Source organism: Oncorhynchus mykiss, chromosome 1 (assembly GCF_013265735.2).
Source record: "Oncorhynchus mykiss isolate Arlee chromosome 1, USDA_OmykA_1.1, whole genome shotgun sequence".
Lineage (NCBI taxonomy): Eukaryota > Metazoa > Chordata > Actinopteri > Salmoniformes > Salmonidae > Oncorhynchus > Oncorhynchus mykiss.
This window is the reverse complement of record NC_048565.1, coordinates 47,782,730-47,803,501: the sequence shown is the minus strand read 5'-3', so window position 1 is coordinate 47,803,501 and position 20,772 is coordinate 47,782,730. Positions and strand designations below refer to the sequence as shown.

At 42.5% G+C, this 20,772-nt stretch overlaps 2 protein-coding genes across 2 annotated transcripts in view; one reads left to right on the top strand and one right to left on the bottom strand.

The window, feature by feature from the left end:
• LOC110520968 overlaps positions 1 to 14,435 on the bottom strand; it is a 35,398-nt gene extending 20,963 nt beyond the window's left edge. The window contains exons 1-2 of the mRNA XM_036989632.1: positions 14,225 to 14,435; positions 5,063 to 6,115 (exon numbers count right to left, since the gene is read on the bottom strand). Coding sequence (XP_036845527.1) covers positions 5,063 to 6,100 — 1,038 coding nt within the window. The 5' untranslated portion in view covers positions 6,101 to 6,115; positions 14,225 to 14,435. The remainder of the gene's footprint in view (positions 1 to 5,062; positions 6,116 to 14,224) is intronic.
• Positions 14,436 to 15,208: 773 nt separating this feature from the next.
• Positions 15,209 to 17,864, top strand: LOC110524174 (iroquois-class homeodomain protein IRX-5). Its single transcript, XM_021603570.2, has 3 exons — positions 15,209 to 15,725; positions 16,215 to 16,617; positions 16,836 to 17,864. Exons 1-3 carry the CDS (start codon positions 15,486 to 15,488, stop codon positions 17,543 to 17,545), a joined length of 1,353 nt encoding a protein of 450 aa, XP_021459245.1. The 5' UTR covers positions 15,209 to 15,485; the 3' UTR covers positions 17,546 to 17,864.
• Positions 17,865 to 20,772: the final 2,908 nt, after the last annotated feature.

Below are 20,772 nucleotides of genomic sequence, written 5' to 3'. Positions count from 1 at the left end.
GTCACAGTTCATGCAGCAAGAGCTCTGATAGGCTGGAGGACGTCCTCTAGAAGTTGTAATAATTATTGTGTAAGTCTATGAAAGGGGGTGAGAACCATGAGCCCTCTGGGGTTTGTATTGTCAATGTACCCAGGAGGACAGAAGCTCTGTCCTCCGGGTACACCATGGTGCTACCCTACAGAGTGAGGCTACTGAGGCAACTGTAGACCTCCATTGTGACATGAATACATTTAGTATAGTTTTCCCCTAAAAGGATAACTTCTTTAATGTTTCACTCTTCTTATTTTCATTCAATTCACAGAGGACGATGGTCCTCCCCTTCCTCCTATGAAGAGCCTCCACTGCTGTGGAGAGCTATGGTTATTTTGTGAACTTCAAGGGCTGTTTTGCAGACATAATATGTAGGCCAATATCTTCTATTCTAATCCTGCTCAGATATCTTGAAGTCATTGTAATATTAACTTAAATTCCAGATGCTAGGCTATGCAAATCTGAATTAATCATCTCTTGCTCCACACAATTGTGTTTGTCCTGAATGAATGCAAAACTAATTTACCAAAAACAAACAATGCAGAGAGAAAAACCCACTGTTGGCACTCAGCACGATACGATCTACCCCCATCAATTCCAATAAGAGACCTGTCTTTCAAATGTGCTTTCGTGTGCCACTGAATTATCATACGAGAGAGTGTTTACAACTCCACAAAATATCAGTCCGTCTGCTTGTGTGAAAGTCTCTCATTCCTGTGAAGCTACAAAGTGAAGCACCTGCCTGGCCTGTAGAAAACAATTAGGTCGCAGTAAAAGACAAAGGCAGCAGGCAGCAGTTTAACATCCCATAGTGCTATGATTGTCCTTTAACTGTTCCGACTGTCATCCCTCGAGAGCTAATTATCCAGACGAGTCTGTAGCACACACACACACACACACACATTGACACGTTACACAGATTCCTTGTTCAATCACGGCGTAAAATGCACTAAAATTGGAATATATAGAGGATACTGCTCCAATCAGTTTGATTTCAGTTAATTACAGTATGTCGAAGTGCTCAAGTGTTACTGCGTTCCATAGCTATGACACCATTTGAAAAGAGACACCATGTAAAAGACTGGCGTCTGTCTGCATTGTAATTCACATCTAATAGTCAGATTAAAAGTCATGAAAAACAAGTATTTGCCAGGCTGCTGGTAGGGAGCATACAACAAAGCTGGGTTTAAAAGCTTGGCCCTTCTGAGTTTCAACTAGGGATATACTGTAGCCAGTACAATACAGTGATATAAAATCCACATTTGGTGAAAGAGCGAGAGAGTTATAGTACTCATCATTTGCTCATTTAGTTTTCATGGCAGGTAATGACCAGGCACACAAACACAATGTTATCCTCCTACTGTTAAAGAGTAACGTTGGTGAACTTTTCTGTGGAAATCTGTGGTGAAGATACGAGTTGTCGTCATGTACAACAATTATTTTTAATTCACAACTGAGAGCATGTAAATGATCAAGTGGGTTTGAATTGGGAAGACAAACGCCAACAGAAGACAAGATGGGAGACATTTCTACATATATGACACGGGGGGGGGGGGGGACTCTAATTGGTACAGTGACTGACAAACAATACACATCAATGTTTCTCTATTACACAAATAGCACCACATAGACCATTAACAAGGACACGCAAATGAAGTGTGAAGGCAGTAAGAAACCATAGATGTGAAGGGCAGTATGGAGATGAAGAGGCAAAAGGAGGGGAAGGAGATGACGTACACGATGTCGCCCAATCAAAGGCAATAGAAGGAGAGCAGTGATTTGCGGTGCCTTGACAGCCAGCAGCACAAAAAGGGAAGAGAACTCCGACAACTAAATGTCAATTGCAGGGCTATTGCTAATCCCCTCTGTTGTCGAAATGTATGTTGACACTGTTTTGTATGGCTCCCACTTGTAGTACTATTGTGGGACCATAATTGAATTACATTTATTGTGATATCAGATGCTATTGCTCTGGGTATAAAGATCAGGGGTACTGGGAGATCTCTTCGGATTAGGGTTTGGTGCCATAGCAGTTGCTAGCTATCGGCTCATATGATTTCTCCTTAGATTTGATTTGTCCCCAGAAGTTGAGTAATTAAATGTTGAGTCATATCTGAAGTCACAGTGTCCATGGAAAATCATTCTTTAGCCCGGCTTACACTATTTATTTGCTCAAAATGTGGTTGCTCTGTTAATCTCCTTCATGAGTCTTACAAAGTTACAAAATGAGACTTTTTGCAATGGTTGCCGTAAAAAAACAAATCACACACTTCACCAAGCATATGTCTAACGTTATGGCATTCCAAACACTATTCTTCACTTTAACCAAACCTTAAGGAAGTCGATGAGCTGAAAATGTGGATGATTATTTTTAAAGAGCCACCGAATACGCCGATTGGCAAGTGTGTATTTAATACGAGAATTCAGTCTTGGAGGTGTGTTTCCTGACCGATTCTGCGTTTGGTTAATGATGTTTGTCCCCCATGAGACACTGTAGACGTGGAAACCGATTTCACTTCCTCAAAATCCCCAGAAGGAATCTAAGATAACTTTGTTCATTTTGATGTTTTTGCTGAGGATGTTTTAGTTGCCCAATTTTACATCTAACTAATTGTGTTTGGTGCAGTATTTCTGAAGTAAAAAAATAAATAATGTGCGACGTGTTGTCGGAGCTGCTGGGCAGGTCTGTCTCACTGTCCATGCTATTGCATGCTAGTGGGCAAATGGACAACATCAAATCCAAACCCAGCCTTAATTTACCCACTGTGATTCACGGATGTTCCAAACTCTGTTTTAGACAAAACTGACTTCATGACCAAAATTATCCTATTTACACTAAATGTTGACACTGCCACAGAGGCCATATTCAAAGGGATTCGTTTTCGTTTCTTTTTAAAGGAAGCCACTCTTTAACATTGAAAGCAGGAGGAGGCAGCTGTAAGACAAAAATGACTTAATTCGGACAACAACAACAAAAATCACTAAAGTCAAAATGGCCAAATACCATGGGAAATGGGAGGAATACCTACGGTAAAAAAGACATCCAAAAGAAATGACAACTGTAGATACACTACATGACCAAAGGTTTGTGGACACCTGCTCGTTGAACATCTAATTCCAAAATCATGGGCATTAATATGGAGTTGGTCCCTCATTTGCTGCTATAACAGCCACCACTCTTCTGGGAAGGCTTTCCATTAGATGTTGGAACATTGCTGTGGGGACTTACTTCCATTCAGCAATCAGAGCATTAGAGAGGTCGGGCACTGATGTTGGGCGATTAGGCCTGGCTCACAGTCGGCGTTCCATTTCATCCCAAAAGATTCGATGGAGTTGAGGTCAGGGCTCTGGGCAGGCCAGTCAAGTTCTTCCACACTGATCTCGACAAACCATTTCTGTATGGACCTCGCTTTGTGCAAGGGGCATTGTCATGCTGAAACAGGAAAGGGCCTTCCCCAAAACAGTTGCTACAAAGTTGGAAGAATGGAATTGTATGTTGTAGCGTTAAGATTTCCCCTCACTAGAACTAATGGAGATTGTCTATGGAGAACGCATGGCTGTGTGCTTGATTTTATAGATCCGTCAGCAACGGGTGTGGCTGAAATAGCCGAATCCACTAATACGAAGGGGTGTCCACATACTTTTGTATAGCTAGTGTATTTCATGCTTAAATTATATTTCATGCTATATAGTTCATCGTGCTAAAATGTAACAGGGTGGTCTGATCTAGTTGTAATGATTCCAGAAGCTCAAGGGGTTAATAGAGATAAGGACGTCGAAAGAAAGGGGATGCTGGAACAGACCCTCTCTCTCCAGATTGGCATCCTCCCCATCTCCTCCTGTGCGCGGGGGGGGGGACTGTGTGTGTGGCCATGAGAGTGTGTATTCCCCAGTGAACACTGAGGCCTGTAAATTGTTTATCAGACACTAATGCAGGAGGCTAACCCTATTTGCATTCATATTAGTTCCCCCGTACCGCCATCTGAGGGAATTACTTATTCCAATTCTTCAGAGGAGTAAATAACTTTATGCATGATATCGGTATCTTCATAATTCAGATCGGTATAGTCAATTTGGTTTAAGTGCTCCTCGGCTCCGCCTGCCGTGTGTGAGGGAGAGGCTGTGAGGGGAACTTATTTGGAGGCGGTTTGGATCACTGGACATGAGAGCAGGAAATGGATTCTGTCATAAGAGCGCTGGCTGTAAGAGAGTTCAATTCTCACATGTTTACCCCCTCGGAATCCTCCCGCCTCTGATTATAGCATCTTACAGTCTATAACTACAGTATGAGCGGCTTGGTTTAAAACATTCTGTTCCACTGTGCTGAATAGCTACTTAAGAAACGGACCTGGACTCATTTGTAGGCCTACTTTAATATTGTTTTATTTTTGAAAGTGGAGTTATTGCCAGAAGGGCAGGTGAAGGTAGTATAAAGACAATAGTGCAAACTAAATCAAGATGGAAAACGGAGGGAATGGACGACAGAGAGATGTCCTTACCTAAACACACACACAACCTATTCACTAAGGAGGGCTTTGTGAAAGCATTTGCTTGAATAAGAAAATCCGCTGCAGTAGGAAAATCATCTATATTATGAAGGAAGTTCAGATCATCTCTAATCAACATTGTGATGTGTGGAACCAGGACAAGAACGCCTTATTTACCACCCTAAACCTATAAAATCATGTACAATGTGAACATAGAGAAACAGATTTCAGTGGAAGAAATAAAAAATGGTTCGATGAAACAGGATAAAGAGAGGAGGGGTGAGAGAGGAAAAAGCTGTCAGAAAAGATGGGCTTTGAACATGATCAGAGACATCGTTTAAACAAAGAACAAAGAACAAATACGGAGAAGAAAGGCCTACCTGCGAGTTGGGAAAACAAAGGGGTTGAGGAAGAGAAGACATTTGGCAGTGTGAGCCGTGTGGCAGAGCTCTAGTCTAGAGTGGTGTGGAACAGTACAGTTGAAACCCATGAATATCAATGAGTGCATATTATTATTTTCCATCGGGTATTGTATCTTTACTCACCCCTTCTGTCTGAGTGATCACCACCGCTGGGATACAGGCGCCTTGTTCCCCTGCCGCATCTTCCCCACAAGCCTCATCTGTGGTGTGGTCCTGGTTTTGGTTAAGTCGTCTATCTGGGTCCACTGGGGCCTGCTCCTGGTCTGTCCCAAGCAGTTTCTCTTGGTCCTGTTTTGGGGTTGGATTTGGATCTGTGCAGTGTGGTAGATCCATTCCACCAGCTAGATCATGGATTGAGTCCTGTGTTTGGTTCTGGTTCCCAGCTGACACCAGAATGGGGATGTCATGAGGGCTGCTGTGGTCTTGTGCGGGACCAAAATATACTGGATCCTGGTTCACACCACTCAGCCTGTTTTCACCCTGGTCTGCTCTATGAGCTGTGCATTGCCCCAGGACTAAATTACATTGATAGTCCTGGTTCCCTGGTGGATCCTCATCCTGGACTGAGACCTTTATGGAAGGATCCTGTTCTTCTGCTGTGCATTTATTGGAGCCTAGTGAACGATCCTGATCCTGGACTTGATGGAAGTAATTCCGACTCGCCTGGTCTTGTGCTGGTCCCTGTTTAAAACCATGCAGTGTTTCCTCATCTTGCACTAAACCCTGGTCTAGACCTTGCGGTCTCTCCTTGTCTTGTGATAGACCCTGTTCTAGACCAGGCAGTGTTTCCTTGTCTTGTGCTGGACCCTGGTCATGACCTGGCAGTGTTTCCTCATTTTGTGCTGGACCCTGGTCATGACCTGGCAGTGTTTCCTTATTTTGTGCTGGACCCTGGTCATGACCTGGCAGTGTTTCCTTGTCTTGTGCTGGACCCTGGTCATGACCTGGCAGTGTTTCCTTGTCTTGTGCTGGACCCTGGTCAAGACCTTGCAGGTTTAGTCTATTCTGGTCTGGTGCTGAACTCTTGCCTAGACTGTTCCGCCAGTCCTGAAACTGTCTCGGTGTCATGGGCTGTTGGTGATATTCTGAACGCCTCGACTCCCCGTCCATGTCCTGCTGGGACTCCTGGAACTGAGGTAACACTGAAGAACACTCTGTCATAGGGCACAGAGTCACCTGCCAGTGGAGAACAACATGAGGCAATAGTTAAAACATACAAGTATACAAATGTGTGCAGATGGGCGTCTTGACACAAACACACACGCACGCACAGACAAACACACATTTGAATTCTAGACTAAAAGCCTTGTTCTTAAATACTGTGGTTAGTGGGATATCTCGTCTATACCAACAGAGGCGTCATGCCCATAGGGGGCATGTGCCCCTTCAGATGTGTCCCGTTAAAAAAAATACAATAATAATAATAATAATAATAAACAATAATAATAACAACATTGTGGTTACAAATTTGTTGTGGCTTCTCTGTAATATTGCTAGCCACCTGGTAATTTTATGAAATTGGCTTTAGCTAGCCCAGATTGGGAACCTATCTCCCAACCACACTACCTACCAAGAAGCAATTTCAGGCTTTAAATCAAGTTAGAGTATCTAGATGGTCTAACTATCTTAGCTGGCATGCCTGCTGACAAGATTGGTAGACTTTAGAAAAGCAAACAATTACTACATTTACTGAATAAGTCTCAAATTACTTTCAATCTTTTACCCAGATTTTAGCAGAGCATATTTGCATATAAGCATATTTAATTTCTTAAAAAATATAACCACCAGTCAGGAGGACTTACAGAGATGTATCCTCCTGACTAGGCTACCTAGGGCTACCTACACCTGGGGCGGCAGGTAGCCTGGTGGTTAGAGCCTGTCAGAATCCTTTTTTTTCTTTAACGAGCCTGATGAGTCCGACGCAAACGATATACTGCTTTCTTGGGAACAGGCCTAGATCCGTGATTTAGACCCGTGATTTGCATGAAGAGGCAGAGAAAAAGGGGCCAGAAGAGGGCAGGATGCCTTCTGAGAATTCCTAGGCGATCGAATAAACCCCCATTTCCTCCCATTCTGCTAGCAAACGTGGAATCTTTGGAAAATAAAATCGATGACCAACTCACAAGATTAAACTACCAACGGGATATTCAAAACTGTAATATCGTATGCTTTACGGAGTCGTGGCTGAACGATGATACTATCAACATACAGCTGGTTGGTCATACGCTGTACCGGCAGGATAGAACAGTGGCGTCTGGTAAGACAAGGGGCGGCGGACTATGTATTTTTGTAAATAACAGCTGGTGCATGATATCGAAGGAAGTCTCAAGCTATTGCTCACCTGAGGTAAAGTATCTCATGATAAGCTGTAGACCACACTATCTACCTAGAGATGTTTCATCTGTATTTTTCATAGCTGTTTACATACCACCACAGTCAGAGGCTGTCACTAAGACAGCATTGAATGAGCTGTATTCCGCAATAAGCAAACAAGAAAGCGCTCACCCAGTGGCGGTGCTCCTGGTAGCCGGGACTTTAACGCAGGCAAACTTAAATCCATTTTACCAAATTTCTTTCAGCATGTTAAATGTGCAACCAGAGGAAAAGAACTCCGGACGACCTTTACTCCACACACAGAAATGCATACAAAGCTCTCCTTCGCCCTCCATTTGGCAAATCTGGCCATAATTCTATCCTCCTGATTCCTGTTTACAAGCAAAAATTTAACAGGAAGCACAAGTGACAAGATCAATAAAAAAAGTGGTCAGATGAAGCAGATGCTAAGCTACAGGACTGTTTTGCTAGCACAGATTGGAATATGTTCCAGGATTCCTCAGATGGCATTGAGGAGTACATCACATCAATACAGTATGTGCATCGATGACATCGTCCCCACAGTGACCGTACGTACATACCCCAACCAGAAGCCATGTATTACAGGCAACATCTGCACTGAGCTAAAAGCTAGAGCTTCCGCTTTCAAGGAGCGGGACTCTAACCCGGAAGCTTATAAGAAATCCTGCTATGCCCTTAACAGTTAACAGGCACACCTGTTAACTGAAATGTATTCCAGGTGACTACATCATGAAGCTGGTTGATAGAATGCCAAGAGTGTGCAAAGCTGTCATCAAAGCAAAGGTTGGCAATTTGAAGAATCATACATATATTTAGATTTGTTTAACAATCTTTTTCGTTACTAATTACATGATTCCATATGTGTTACTTCATAGTTTTGATGTCTTAACTGTTATTCTACAATGTAGAAAATAGTTTATTTAATTTTATGAAAAACCCTTGAATGAGTAGGTGATCTAAAACTTTTGACCTGGTAGTGTATATACAGTGCATTCCGGAAAATATTCAGACCCCTTGACTTTTTTCATATTGTGCTGTATTACAGACTCATTCTAAAATGGATTAAACAAAAGAAAATCCCTCATCAATCTACATACAAGACCCCATAATGACAAAACAAAAACAGGTTTTTAGGATTATTTTTTACATTAAAATTGTATTAAAAAAAAATCTAAAACTGAAATATTACATTTCCATAAGTATTCAGAGCCTTGAAGCACCTTTGGCAGCAATTACAGCCTTTAGTCTCTTCTTGGGTATGACACTACAAGCTTGGCACACCTGTATTTGGGGAGTATCTCTCATTCTACTCTGCAGATCCTCTCAAGCTCTGTCAGGTTGGATGGGTAGCGTCCCTGCAAAGCTGTTTTCAGATATCTCCAGAGATGTTCGATCGAGTTCAAGTCCAGGCTCTGGCTGGACCACAAGGACATTCAGACACTTGTCCAGAAGCCACTCCTGCGTTGTCTTGGCCATGTGCTTAGGGTCGTTGGGTCGTTGTCCTGTTGGAAGGTGAACCTTCACCCCCAGTCTGAGGTCCTGAGCGCTCTGGAGCAGGTTTTCATCAATGATCTCTCTGTACTTTGCTATGTTCATCTTTCCCTCAATCCTGACTAGTCTCCCAGTCCCTGTCACTGAAAAACATCCCAACAGCATGATGCTGCCACCACCATGGATTCAGGCCAAAGAGTTTAATTTTGGTTTCATCAGACCAGAGAATCTTGTTTCTCATGGTCTGAAAGTCATGGCTTCCGTCTGGCCACACTATCATAAAGGCCTGATTGGTGGTGTGCTGCAAAGATGGTTGATCTTCTGGAAGGTTCTCCCATCTCCACAGAAGAATTGGAGCTCTGTCAGAGTGACCATCAGGTTCTTGGTCACCTCCCTGACCAAGGCCCTTGTTCAGTTTGCCCGGGCGGCCAGCTCTAGGAAGAGTCTTGGTGGTTCCAAACTTCTTCCATTTAAGAATGATGGAGGCCACTGTGTTCTTGGGGACCTTCAATGCTGCACACATTTTTAGGTGCCCTTCCCCAGATCTGTGCCTCAACACAATCCTGTCTCAGAGCTCTACAGAAAATTCCTTCAACCAACAATGATGGGCGCTGCACACTTCAACAGACTGGGATACAATTGGTCAGCCCCATGTGGATTTCTTGTTGTCTATTGTTAGCAAAGCATCCAGGACTTATTTTTCTGCAAATAGCCTAAAACAAAAGCTTTGAATGTCATTTCTCTGCTCATTCAGCAAGGTCCCCCTATCAGCATCCAGCCCAACATCATTGTGAAGAGGCTTAGAAGTTTTTTCAGAGATAGCCCGCTGAAATAAAAATGGTGATTAAATGCATCAATGAAGGCATTTTCTTCCCATAATGAGTGTCTGAATTAATTTGTTGTGGCAGAGAGGAGGAAGTAGAACTCTTCAGGGACTTGACAGTTTTCCAGAATTTCGCCGGGTTACAATCGGAAAGAGCGGTTACATAATAATCAGATTTAGCCTTTCTTATTTGTCTTACACAATGATTCCTCAGTGGCTTAAAAAGCTTGCCAGTTTGTGCCTAAGCCTGTGTACCTGGCCTTGACCCAAGCATCTATCTATTTTATGAATGATTTCTGATGATTCCGAAGTGTACCAGGCATTCGATCTACCTTCAACCCTTCATTTTTTTGAAGGGAGCATGATTATCCACAATAGTATTGAAGACATCTGCAAAAATGCTCAACGCTAAATCAGGTTCAGGGATATCTTAAATACAATCAAGGACACTAAAATAAAGATCATGTAAAATAGTATGTTCACTGACATTTTCAAAGTTCCTCTTTGTGATGACACGAGCCTTCGCTTTTTGTATTCTCACATCTCTAACACAAACAACTGGGCAATGGTCACTAATGTCTTGGGCAAAGACACCAGTAGAAACATATTTCTCTGGTGTTTTTGTTAAAATAATATCAATAAGAGTTGACTTTGAAGGATCTTTAGGGTTGGGCTGTGTGGTCTTTACACGTCTTTCAGATTTTCTGAAGCCTGCGTTTCCCAATCATAATTTAGGTCACCCAAGATAATAACTTCTGATTTAATAAAAGAAGACAAACTAGTTAATTTCTCGAGTGCACAAATGTTAGCCGAGGGAGGACGGTAAAGACCCCTATAACGGTTATGGATACATCTTCCCCAGACAAATGTTAGCCGAGGGAGGACGGTAAAGACCCCTATAACGGTTATGGATACATCTTCCTCAGACAAATGTTAGCCGAGGGAGGACGGTAAAGACCCCTATAACGGTTATGGATACATCTTCCTCAGACAAATGTTAGCCGAGGGAGGACCGTAAAGACCCCTATAACGGTTATGGATACATCTTCCCCAGACAAATGTTAGCCGAGGGAGGACGGTAAAGACCCCTATAACGGTTATGGATACATCTTCCTCAGACAAATGTTAGCCGAGGGAGGACGGTAAAGACCCCTATAACGGTTATGGATACATCTTCCCCAGACAAATGTTAGCCGAGGGAGGACGGTAAAGACCCCTATAACAGTTATGGATACATCTTCCCCAGACAAATGTTAGCCGAGGGAGGACGGTAAAGACCCCTATAACGGTTATGGATACATCTTCCCCAGACAAATGTTAGCCGAGGGAGGACGGTAAAGACCCCTATAACGGTTATGGATACATCTTCCCCAGACAAATGTTAGCCGAGGGAGGACGGTAAAGACCCCTATAACAGTTATGGATACATCTTCCTCAGACAAATGTTAGCCGAGGGAGGACGGTAAAGACCCCTATAACGGTTATGGATACATCTTCCTCAGACAAATGTTAGCCGAGGGAGGACGGTAAAGACCCCTATAACGGTTATGGATACATCTTCCCCAGACAAATGTTAGCCGAGGGAGGACGGTAAAGACCCCTATAACAGTTATGGATACATCTTCCTCAGACAAATGTTAGCCGAGGGAGGACGGTAAAGACCCCTATAACGGTTATGGATACATCTTCCCCAGACAAATGTTAGCCGAGGGAGGACGGTAAAGACCCCTATAACGGTTATGGATACATCTTCCCCAGACAAATGTTAGCCGAGGGAGGACGGTAAAGACCCCTATAACGGTTATGGATACATCTTCCCCAGACAAATGTTAGCCGAGGGAGGACGGTAAAGACCCCTATAACAGTTATGGATACATCTTCCTCAGACAAATGTTAGCCGAGGGAGGACAGTAAAGACCCCTATAACGGTTATGGATACATCTTCCTCAGACAAATGTTAGCCGAGGGAGGACGGTAAAGACCCCTATAACGGTTATGGATACATCTTCCCCAGACAAATGTTAGCCGAGGGAGGACGGTAAAGACCCCTATAACGGTTATGGATACATCTTCCTCAGACAAATGTTAGCCGAGGGAGGACGGTAAAGACCCCTATAACAGTTATGGATACATCTTCCTCAGACAAATGTTAGCCGAGGGAGGACGGTAAAGACCCCTATAACGGTTATGGATACATCTTCCCCAGACAAATGTTAGCCGAGGGAGGACGGTAAAGACCCCTATAACGGTTATGGATACATCTTCCTCAGACAAATGTTAGCCGAGGGAGGACGGTAAAGACCCCTATAACGGTTATGGATACATCTTCCCCAGACAAATGTTAGCCGAGGGAGGACGGTAAAGACCCCTATAACGGTTATGGATACATCTTCCTCAGACAAATGTTAGCCGAGGGAGGACGGTAAAGACCCCTATAACAGTTATGGATACATCTTCCTCAGACAAATGTTAGCCGAGGGAGGACGGTAAAGACCCCTATAACGGTTATGGATACATCTTCCTCAGACAAATGTTAGCCGAGGGAGGACGGTAAAGACCCCTATAACAGTTATGGATACATCTTCCCCAGACAAATGTTAGCCGAGGGAGGACGGTAAAGACCCCTATAACAGTTATGGATACATCTTCCCCAGACAAATGTTAGCCGAGGGAGGACGGTAAAGACCCCTATAACGGTTATGGATACATCTTCCTCAGACAAAGCCTTAAAGATGGTAGCTACAATTTTGGGACAAGGGAAATGGATTTCTGTAAAGAGACAGAGAAATGATGTTTAATTAGACTGGCCACTTCAACACCACTACCCTGTCTGCCAGCTCTGAACACATTCTAACCCTCAACATTAACGAAGGTGCAATGTTAAGTATGACTGTATTTACAAATATAAGGGGAATTGTGTCTTGGTCGCGCAGTAGAATAAATAGTATATACTAGAGCAGCAGTGTTGAATGTGTGTGTGCTTGTGTGTGTGCTTGTGTGTGTGTGTGTGTGTGTGTGTGTGTGTGTGTGTGTGTGTGTGTGTGTACTTTTGTGTAAGGGTTGGATGAGTGGAGAGTAAGTGCAAATAGTCTAAAGTACAGAAAGTCTCTAGGGTGCAAATAGTCACTACGGTGCAGGTCTGTGCAGGGAGACAGATACTGCAGGGTTAGTTGCTCAGCAGTCTGATGGCCTGGTGGTAGAAGTTATCTCGGAGTCTGTTGGTACGGGACCTGGTGCTCCGATACCGCTTGCCAGATGGTAAAAGAGTGAACAGTCCGCGGCTCGGGAGACTGGAGTCCTTGACGACCTTCCGGGCATTACTTAAGCACCGCCTGGTGTAGATGTAGAGCTGCTGATTAGAAATAGATCACCAGCATACCACATGCATTCATGGCCTCTAATATGATTCTCATGCACTCCACACCTACCAACAGTGGTGATAAGATGCAAGCCTACGGTATGCTGCACCTCCCCAACTGTAATCAGTACAGTGCATTAGTGAGGGATGCTTAAAGGCATGAAAATGCCATCTCTAATCTACCCAACCTATCTGTAGTCTATAAACTGAGAAACTGCATATGATCCACAAATGATCATGCCCAACAACTGCACCATTTCCCGCTGCACACAAGCACACACATACACACACAAAGACCATAAATTGCACCAATAAGGAGTGCGGTCATGCTTATGATGTGATGAGAGACTCCTTAAGGAGAAGTGTTTTCACATTGCTCAGGCTTCATTATGCTCAATCAATATTTTTTTTGTGTTTCAGGTTATTGACTTATTTTCATAGAAAATGTACTCTTTCTTCAGGCTCGCTCTGGTAATTTTTTGTGTAATTGAAAAGGGAATATTATCCCAGTCTCTTTCCCAGGTGTCTTAAAAGTCTACTGTTAATCATGTTGCTGTTGCCTTTTAAATACTGTTTATGAAATGTTGTAAAGTCAACTTATTACTGCTATCTGTCACAGATAAATGGATGGGAGAACAGATTCATTTCAGAATATCAACACAGCATTCGTATCTTAAAGGCCCAGTGTCGTCAGAAACGTGATTCTATTGGTGTACGAGCTGACTGAAAAGGCCGCCTGAAATTTGGTGGGATGGACTTTTCACCAGGCTGTAAATGAGTTAGTAGACCAATAAGAAAGGGACATCCAAACCTGGTGGGTTGGTGTGGCTGCCATCTAAAGAAAATCAGAAACACTGAGCATATCAAGATGCACTGTTGTTGCTTTTTCTCTCATAAGACAATGACAGAGACTGACCACATACCATGGGCCAGTGCGAAAGTGAAGTCTTAAGCTACCCACTCTAATTATAGTAACAACAAATAAGATTAACTCTGTCCCTGCACACAGGTCTAAGGCCAGACTAAGCAGCGCTGTTCAGGGTTGTGTTTACAATAGAAGCTTACAGTAAGCACGGGCCATATCAATCAAAACGTGTTTAGGCTATGCTTTTAGGCAAATATAATGTAAACAAATATTAAATTGCATGTTACTTGTATGGCTACCTGAGGTGTAAAACGTATCCCCCCCCCCATTGGTAAACCTTTCCTTAGAACTTAATAGCCAAAACGTGAATTAGGATAGGACTAGGCTACTCACCTACTGTATCTGCTCTTGTTTGAGAAGAAAAAAATGCCAGGTGTAGGCTATATGGTCCAGAGAAATACTGTCCCTTTCTTTTTCTGCTGATAAAGTGTGGTCAAACTATTTATCAGGCTTCCATTGATGTCGATGTGTAGCCTATTCATTGCCCTATTGGCGACAGCGAGAAGCATGCATGTTCAACTGATAGCAGAAACGATCTGTAGAGTATGAGGATGATCTAATGTCTGTTTTCTAGCCAGCTTTCAGCACGTCACGCAACTCACAGATCGTAGATTGGCCTAATCGTCCACTGAGACGTTCCTGAGCTTGAAAATGTGACGTCACTACCTACAGTGCCAACATTCAGCACTTGGACAGTTCCCCACAAGTTATCCGTCTGTCCATTCGACTATTTATTCTATGCCTGATTGGCTATATTGTTGGCAACTGTATTCAGGGGCAAGAAGTATTATTCACAAACATCTACTGACAAATCAAATAACTAATTATTTGAAACCACAACAGCCAATTAAACCAAATGGTAAGACTGTACAAATATTCCTTTGTTTTTATTAGGCTATCTGCTTTTACTTGAGTGTTTTTAAATGTATTTCTCTGGTAAATAACATATTTAGATATATGCAATTGTGATATAGCCTATATACCTGCAATTGTTACAACTGAAGATCAGGTTAGGGATCCTGTTAGCAGTGCATACAGCGATCCCGCTCTGGTTAACGAGGAGTGCAGTTGATAATAAAATAATTTATAATTGGGTCTAAATTATATAGATTGACATCATTTTGTGTGTTGGGGTACAGATAGCCTTCACAATACTAGCTTAATGATTTGATAATAGTCTAATTCGATCTAAATTATAGCATAACGTGTTGTGTGTGTGTGTGTGTGTGTGTGTGTGTGTGTGTGCGCGCGCGCGCACGGGGGTGGAGCTGAGGATCGTAGAATGAGGTTGCCTATTCCTCCGCTGACTCTCCCATATCCAGAGCCTGGCAGGTTGAGCATCGACAAAGCGTTCCGTTGGAAGGCTACATGCAGACAACTTTCCCTGACAAATTGCTGCAGCAAACAACAACAAACCAACCAACGCAACAGTTCGCAATGTTATTAAATGGATTAGTTGTTTTTCAAATGCGAACATTGAGGGAAGGGAACTGTTTTCAGGTGTGAGTTTTCATGCGCTTTCCTTGTGTGTGTGCATCTAAGGTCGAAAGTGCACAAGTGGACATAAGTGACTGACTTTAGGAAGTCACTCACCATGGCCTATCCTCAAGGCTTTCTCTTCCAACCGTCGGTGTCTCTAGCTCTCCATTCCTGTCCCCCGTTCAGTTCCAGTGTGATTTTAGGAGGACCAAGGACAGAGGAACTGGGCCGGTCGTCTTCAGGCTCAGCCTTCGCCCCTTACGCGGGATCACCGGCGTTCAATGGTTCATCCCCTGGCTTCAATTCTCACCTCCAGTATAGCGGAGAGCAGACCGCGGCACTGAACTCATTTGTGGTAAGTGAATACTGTAGAGTTTAACAATTACGCACTGTTCGATTTCGGAATAATTATTGGGAAAAAAATGCCTTTCGTTTCTTTGAAAAGGCCTATTTGTATCCAGATTTTGTAACGAGTAAGCTGAAGTATAGCTTTCTGATACAATTAGTGCACAATCAATAGAGGTTAAATAAAACATGTATAAAAGTTAAGTCATTTATAATAAGAGCTTATGCAATGATTATTCACAATTATTTTTTCTACTTTGCAAAATAAAAACTTTTTTGTTGTTGTTGTTCAAATTGTGCCCAATATTGTATCTGTCATACGTTGTATAGCTTACGTATAGGCCTATAATATATATACATTTTGAACTCCAAATATGATCATTACAATTGGAAATTGAAGGTCTAGAAATTATCAATGTCTACCTTTAAGCTTTCCAGTCTTGTGAGGTCAAACTGTTGAGAGAAATGTGTATCTATTGACTTTCTATTGACTTTCTAGGGCTCCGCGTACGATCCCTCGGCGGGTATCGCTGGCTCTTTAGAGTATCACCCGTTCGGTGTAGCATTGGGCTATCCATATGGAGACCCTGCATACAGGAAAAATGCTACAAGAGATGCGACTGCCACTCTCAAAGCGTGGCTCAATGAACACCGTAAAAACCCCTACCCAACCAAGGGTGAGAAGATCATGCTGGCCATCATTACTAAGATGACCCTTACCCAAGTGTCCACCTGGTTCGCCAACGCCAGACGGCGGTTGAAGAAAGAGAATAAAATGACGTGGACCCCGAGGAATAGAAGTGAGGATGAGGAAGAAGATGACAACATTGACCTGGAGAAGAATGACGACGAAGAAGAGCCACTTAAGCCCACGGCAGAAATTGGGTCGAAAAATGAAGCAGGTAAGTTTAAGTCACTTTAAAAAAAATATAGGTTTCTATGCTACAGTATATCTAAAAATACTTTTTTCCCCAGGCGTTTCATTAGTTTCAAAAGTATTGGCCAATTTTTATGTAATTCACTGCATAGACTTAAACATGTTGTTGCTTTCGTTAGACCTTGACAGGGTGATTAGGCCTAATCCTTGGAACGCTTTGGTCTAATTTATTATATCTTGCAGTTGGGCAGCATCCAAATCCAGTGGGAATCCCCTGTGAGAAATACAAAGAAGACAATAGCGGCAATGACATGGAACCTGTCTTAATTGATCCGAATGTAAAGGACCACGGGGACAGGAGAGTGCCCGAGATGCCACGGCCCACCACCGCAGCATCTCCCCAAAACGCGGACCTTGGAGTGGAAAGGGATTCAGACTCCGCAGCCTCGGAAAGTCCACCTCCACTGAGGCGTAATGACTCAGGCAACTCCAGCAATGCTACATCAGTGATTCACTCGGCCCTTCCGGCCCCGAAACCAAAACTGTGGTCGCTCGCGGAGATTGCAACTTCTTCGGATAAATGTAAAGGGTGTAGTGATGCCGCTCAGACCGTGCCCAGACAATTACGTACAGAAATTCCGGGCGGTAGGCCTATGTCATCTCCATTACGAGACGCTTCTCAGAATATTTTCCCTCACAGTGCAGCCCTATCCAGACATGTCTATTATACGTCTCCCTTTTTCCAGGGTTACTCGAACTATCATGGCACTTTTGGACACCTGCAGAACCCCGGATCCAACATGGGGTCAGCGACGCATTTAAATGGATTACATCAAACTATGTTACACAGAGCCGAGGCTCTGGCAAGAGACAGCCAAGCCAGGAGCCAAACACAGATAGATATTTGTAAAGACTTGAGATATGAAATTAAGAAAGGTATGACACATGTCTAGTAGCCTGTGTGACATTTGGTAAGCTATAGGCTCTATATAGACATTTTATTTATTGTCCAACTGGGAAAAGAAACTATATTTTCAGTCGGGGAAAAAAACATATTGAGATGCAAATGGCACAATGACATTGACTATTCCTGGGAGTCCCTAAAAAGGCAACAAACAATTATTTAGGAATGTGAATATTCAATTATTACATTTAGAATGTTTTAAGGGATAATGTGGAGGGAAAAAAAGTGGATTCCTTTGTCAAACCACGTGGTGAATAATTATTAATTAAAGAAGACTAGTTTTATTGTAGTCTTTTTTTAGAAGAAAAGTGTGTTACTTTGTCATTTCCATTTATATTGGTCGTTCATTACGCAACAAAAATGACCTATTTTTACCAGGTTAATTTCGTGTTGCATGGCTGCAATAGTTGACGTGTGCTTTGCCAAATAATCACAGCCATGTGAAGCACACAACTCCACACAGAAAGTTGCCAATGCCGGCAAAAGTATTGGATTATTGGATAAAAACTATTCATCATTGCATTGACTGCATTATCGAAGCACCATTCCAATACGCAATATGTCCTGTATTGCAATAAGCCATGCATTACTCTCGGAATTCCCTCTGCATGTACTCTAGATTTTAGTAGCCATTACTTCAAGCAACTGTGGAAAATGTAATCCTTATATCAGAAATGCTGTAGTCTGTTTTTTAATTTATTTTTTAACTTGAGCAGAGAGGAACTTACATTTGATCAAACCACAAAATATTCCACGGTAACCAGGCATATATCTGGGTTTTTAAAATATCAACACATAAGAAGCTTACATTTTCCAAGGCCATCTTCGAGGAATTAAGTGTGTAAATTCGAATTTATGTTCTCCTGAAGGAGGGGATTTCTCTTAATCGTGGAATTGCAAGAGCCAAACAGTAACAAAACATGCAGAGAAAGGTGAGGAAAAACGCGCCTGTGTGTAGGCCTACTAAATTCACAATGACTCAAAGGGCTATGTAATCTCTAAAGTATGTTTTCTATGTTAGGGATTTTTCGTTGCTTTCTGCATAGGCTACATTTTGCTCAAAAGCCACTTGACAAACAAGTCTTTTTTGAAGCTGATAACTAACAGAGAAAGTGTGAATAAATACAAACACGTTTGTCTATGGATGTTTAAAGATTCATCGAGATGTTCTAGGCCTACAGTCAACTCAAAGACACACCGTGATCTTATGCAAACCTTTCATATATATATATTTTTTTAATTGACAATTTACATTTTCAGTAAGCTACTTAATTTTTGTATTTGTATACACATCTCTGGTCTTGGTTTCAGTAAAAAAAAACTCAGGCTACACAAAGGCCATAAGAAGAATACATGATATCCTTTTAAACTTTAAACTCAAATTGATAGTATATGGATCATTTTATCACAATGGCAAAATATGACAATTTCGTTTTTGAATAGTGCAGAATATATACCCATTTAGTTTTATAGAATTACTTCTAAGTGCCAGATACACAAATGGCAGCCCATGGGCCAAGTCCAGTCTACCACAATGTCTAAAAAAGGAGTTCAAATATGATAAGTAACAGCAAAACAAAGACTTATAAATCCTCAGATAATCAAGCCGTAATTGATGGATGAGCATTATTATGCCTGGCTAGTGGCTACGATATGTTAATATTGCTAAATTGGTCCATATAACGCATTCAAATGATTGGCCCATGACCACTTCCTAAAAGAAAATGATCTGCTTCATAAAATCTAAAGAGTCTATCAATGTAGTAACTCGATCATACCAAAGATATACCCTCAGAATGTATTTAAGAGCGGTCCTCTGTATAAATTGGCCAAAGTTGCATTCAATAGATAAACTAAAATGTTAACATTTGCAGTTAAGCAATTGTTTGATTGACTTTAGGGCCCATATGTCTCGCTTTCCCAACTGTGTTGTGCATCGAAGCTAAACACCACCCGACATCCGACACCGTTGGGACATGTCTCTCAACCAGTGTGAGGTCCACTCTGCATGGGATAACCCCTAAGACTGACAGATGTTAGGATCTGATACCACCTAGCCCCCTGCCATGCAGTACACCTTCACCATCTTCTCTCCCTTATGCCTCCTCTTCTCTCCCTCTCCCTCTCCTCACCTTCTCCCGCTCCTCTCCCTCTCCACTTCTCTCCAGGACCTCTATAGAAACATCTGTTCTCAGTGTTGATCTTTCAGAGGTAGAACACCAGGGTGAACGGCCCAGTCTCTGGCCTCTGAGGTCTGAGGTAATGTTCTGCCTCAAAACAAGCTCTCTCTCCCCCACATCACATGCAGTACTTTTCATATGAAAATAATATAAACAAGCCATTTGTAAGTCTTGCATTTCAATAGCACTTCTCCCAAAGTTTTCAAGTGCTTTACATATATATAATGAATGACCTCATGTGTCATCCTCATTTAACATATAGCTTCATGTGGTGTTCAGAGCAGGGGGATAGCCTCCTGCAAAACAAACTCCATCCCTTTTACCTCAGGACCTCGATTAGCTGAATCAGGTGTGTTAAGAGTAAGGTTGGAACAAAAGCCTGCAAGCCCACTTGCTTTCTAGGAGGGTAGACACAACAGACTGAGGCAGACGTGTAGAATAGATTCATGTAACCATAACTTTGCCTGGAGTGCCCTCTTGTGTGAGTAACACTACACAGCAGCCAGAGAGACACCCAATCAGAAACCACTGCCTACATTCCCTACTGAATGTGGGCTAGGCGAAGTAACTGCAGACGAGAAGCATTCTGTAGCATGCAATATGGCTGCCCCAAAATGTTTCTCATTTGTTTATGTTCTCCAAAAAAAAAAAGTCAAACAAACGTCAACGCTTGACGTTTTTCATCAAAAAGTTTGCCTGATGTAGCATGAGACCAGGTAGAACATCCTAGATACGCTTTCACAATATTATATAGACTTTCCTCCAGTGTTGCCATACTGAGCCTGTGATAGTGTGTGTCGTGTCCAGGTGGTGCTGTTTGCTTAGAGTCATACCTCCAGTGACCCTCACTGTTGAATATCACACAGCAGGACATGCCTTCCGTGGGTTTGGCTGGTGGCATTCTGTCAGGTTCATCCGTTTTCACTGTAACTCTGTTTTTCCACCATCCCTTGTTTGGGATTTACCTTAAAGCAGAGGCGAAAAGGCAAAGCAATAAACTAGTCAAACGATAATATCTTTGCCACAGCCCTGAGTT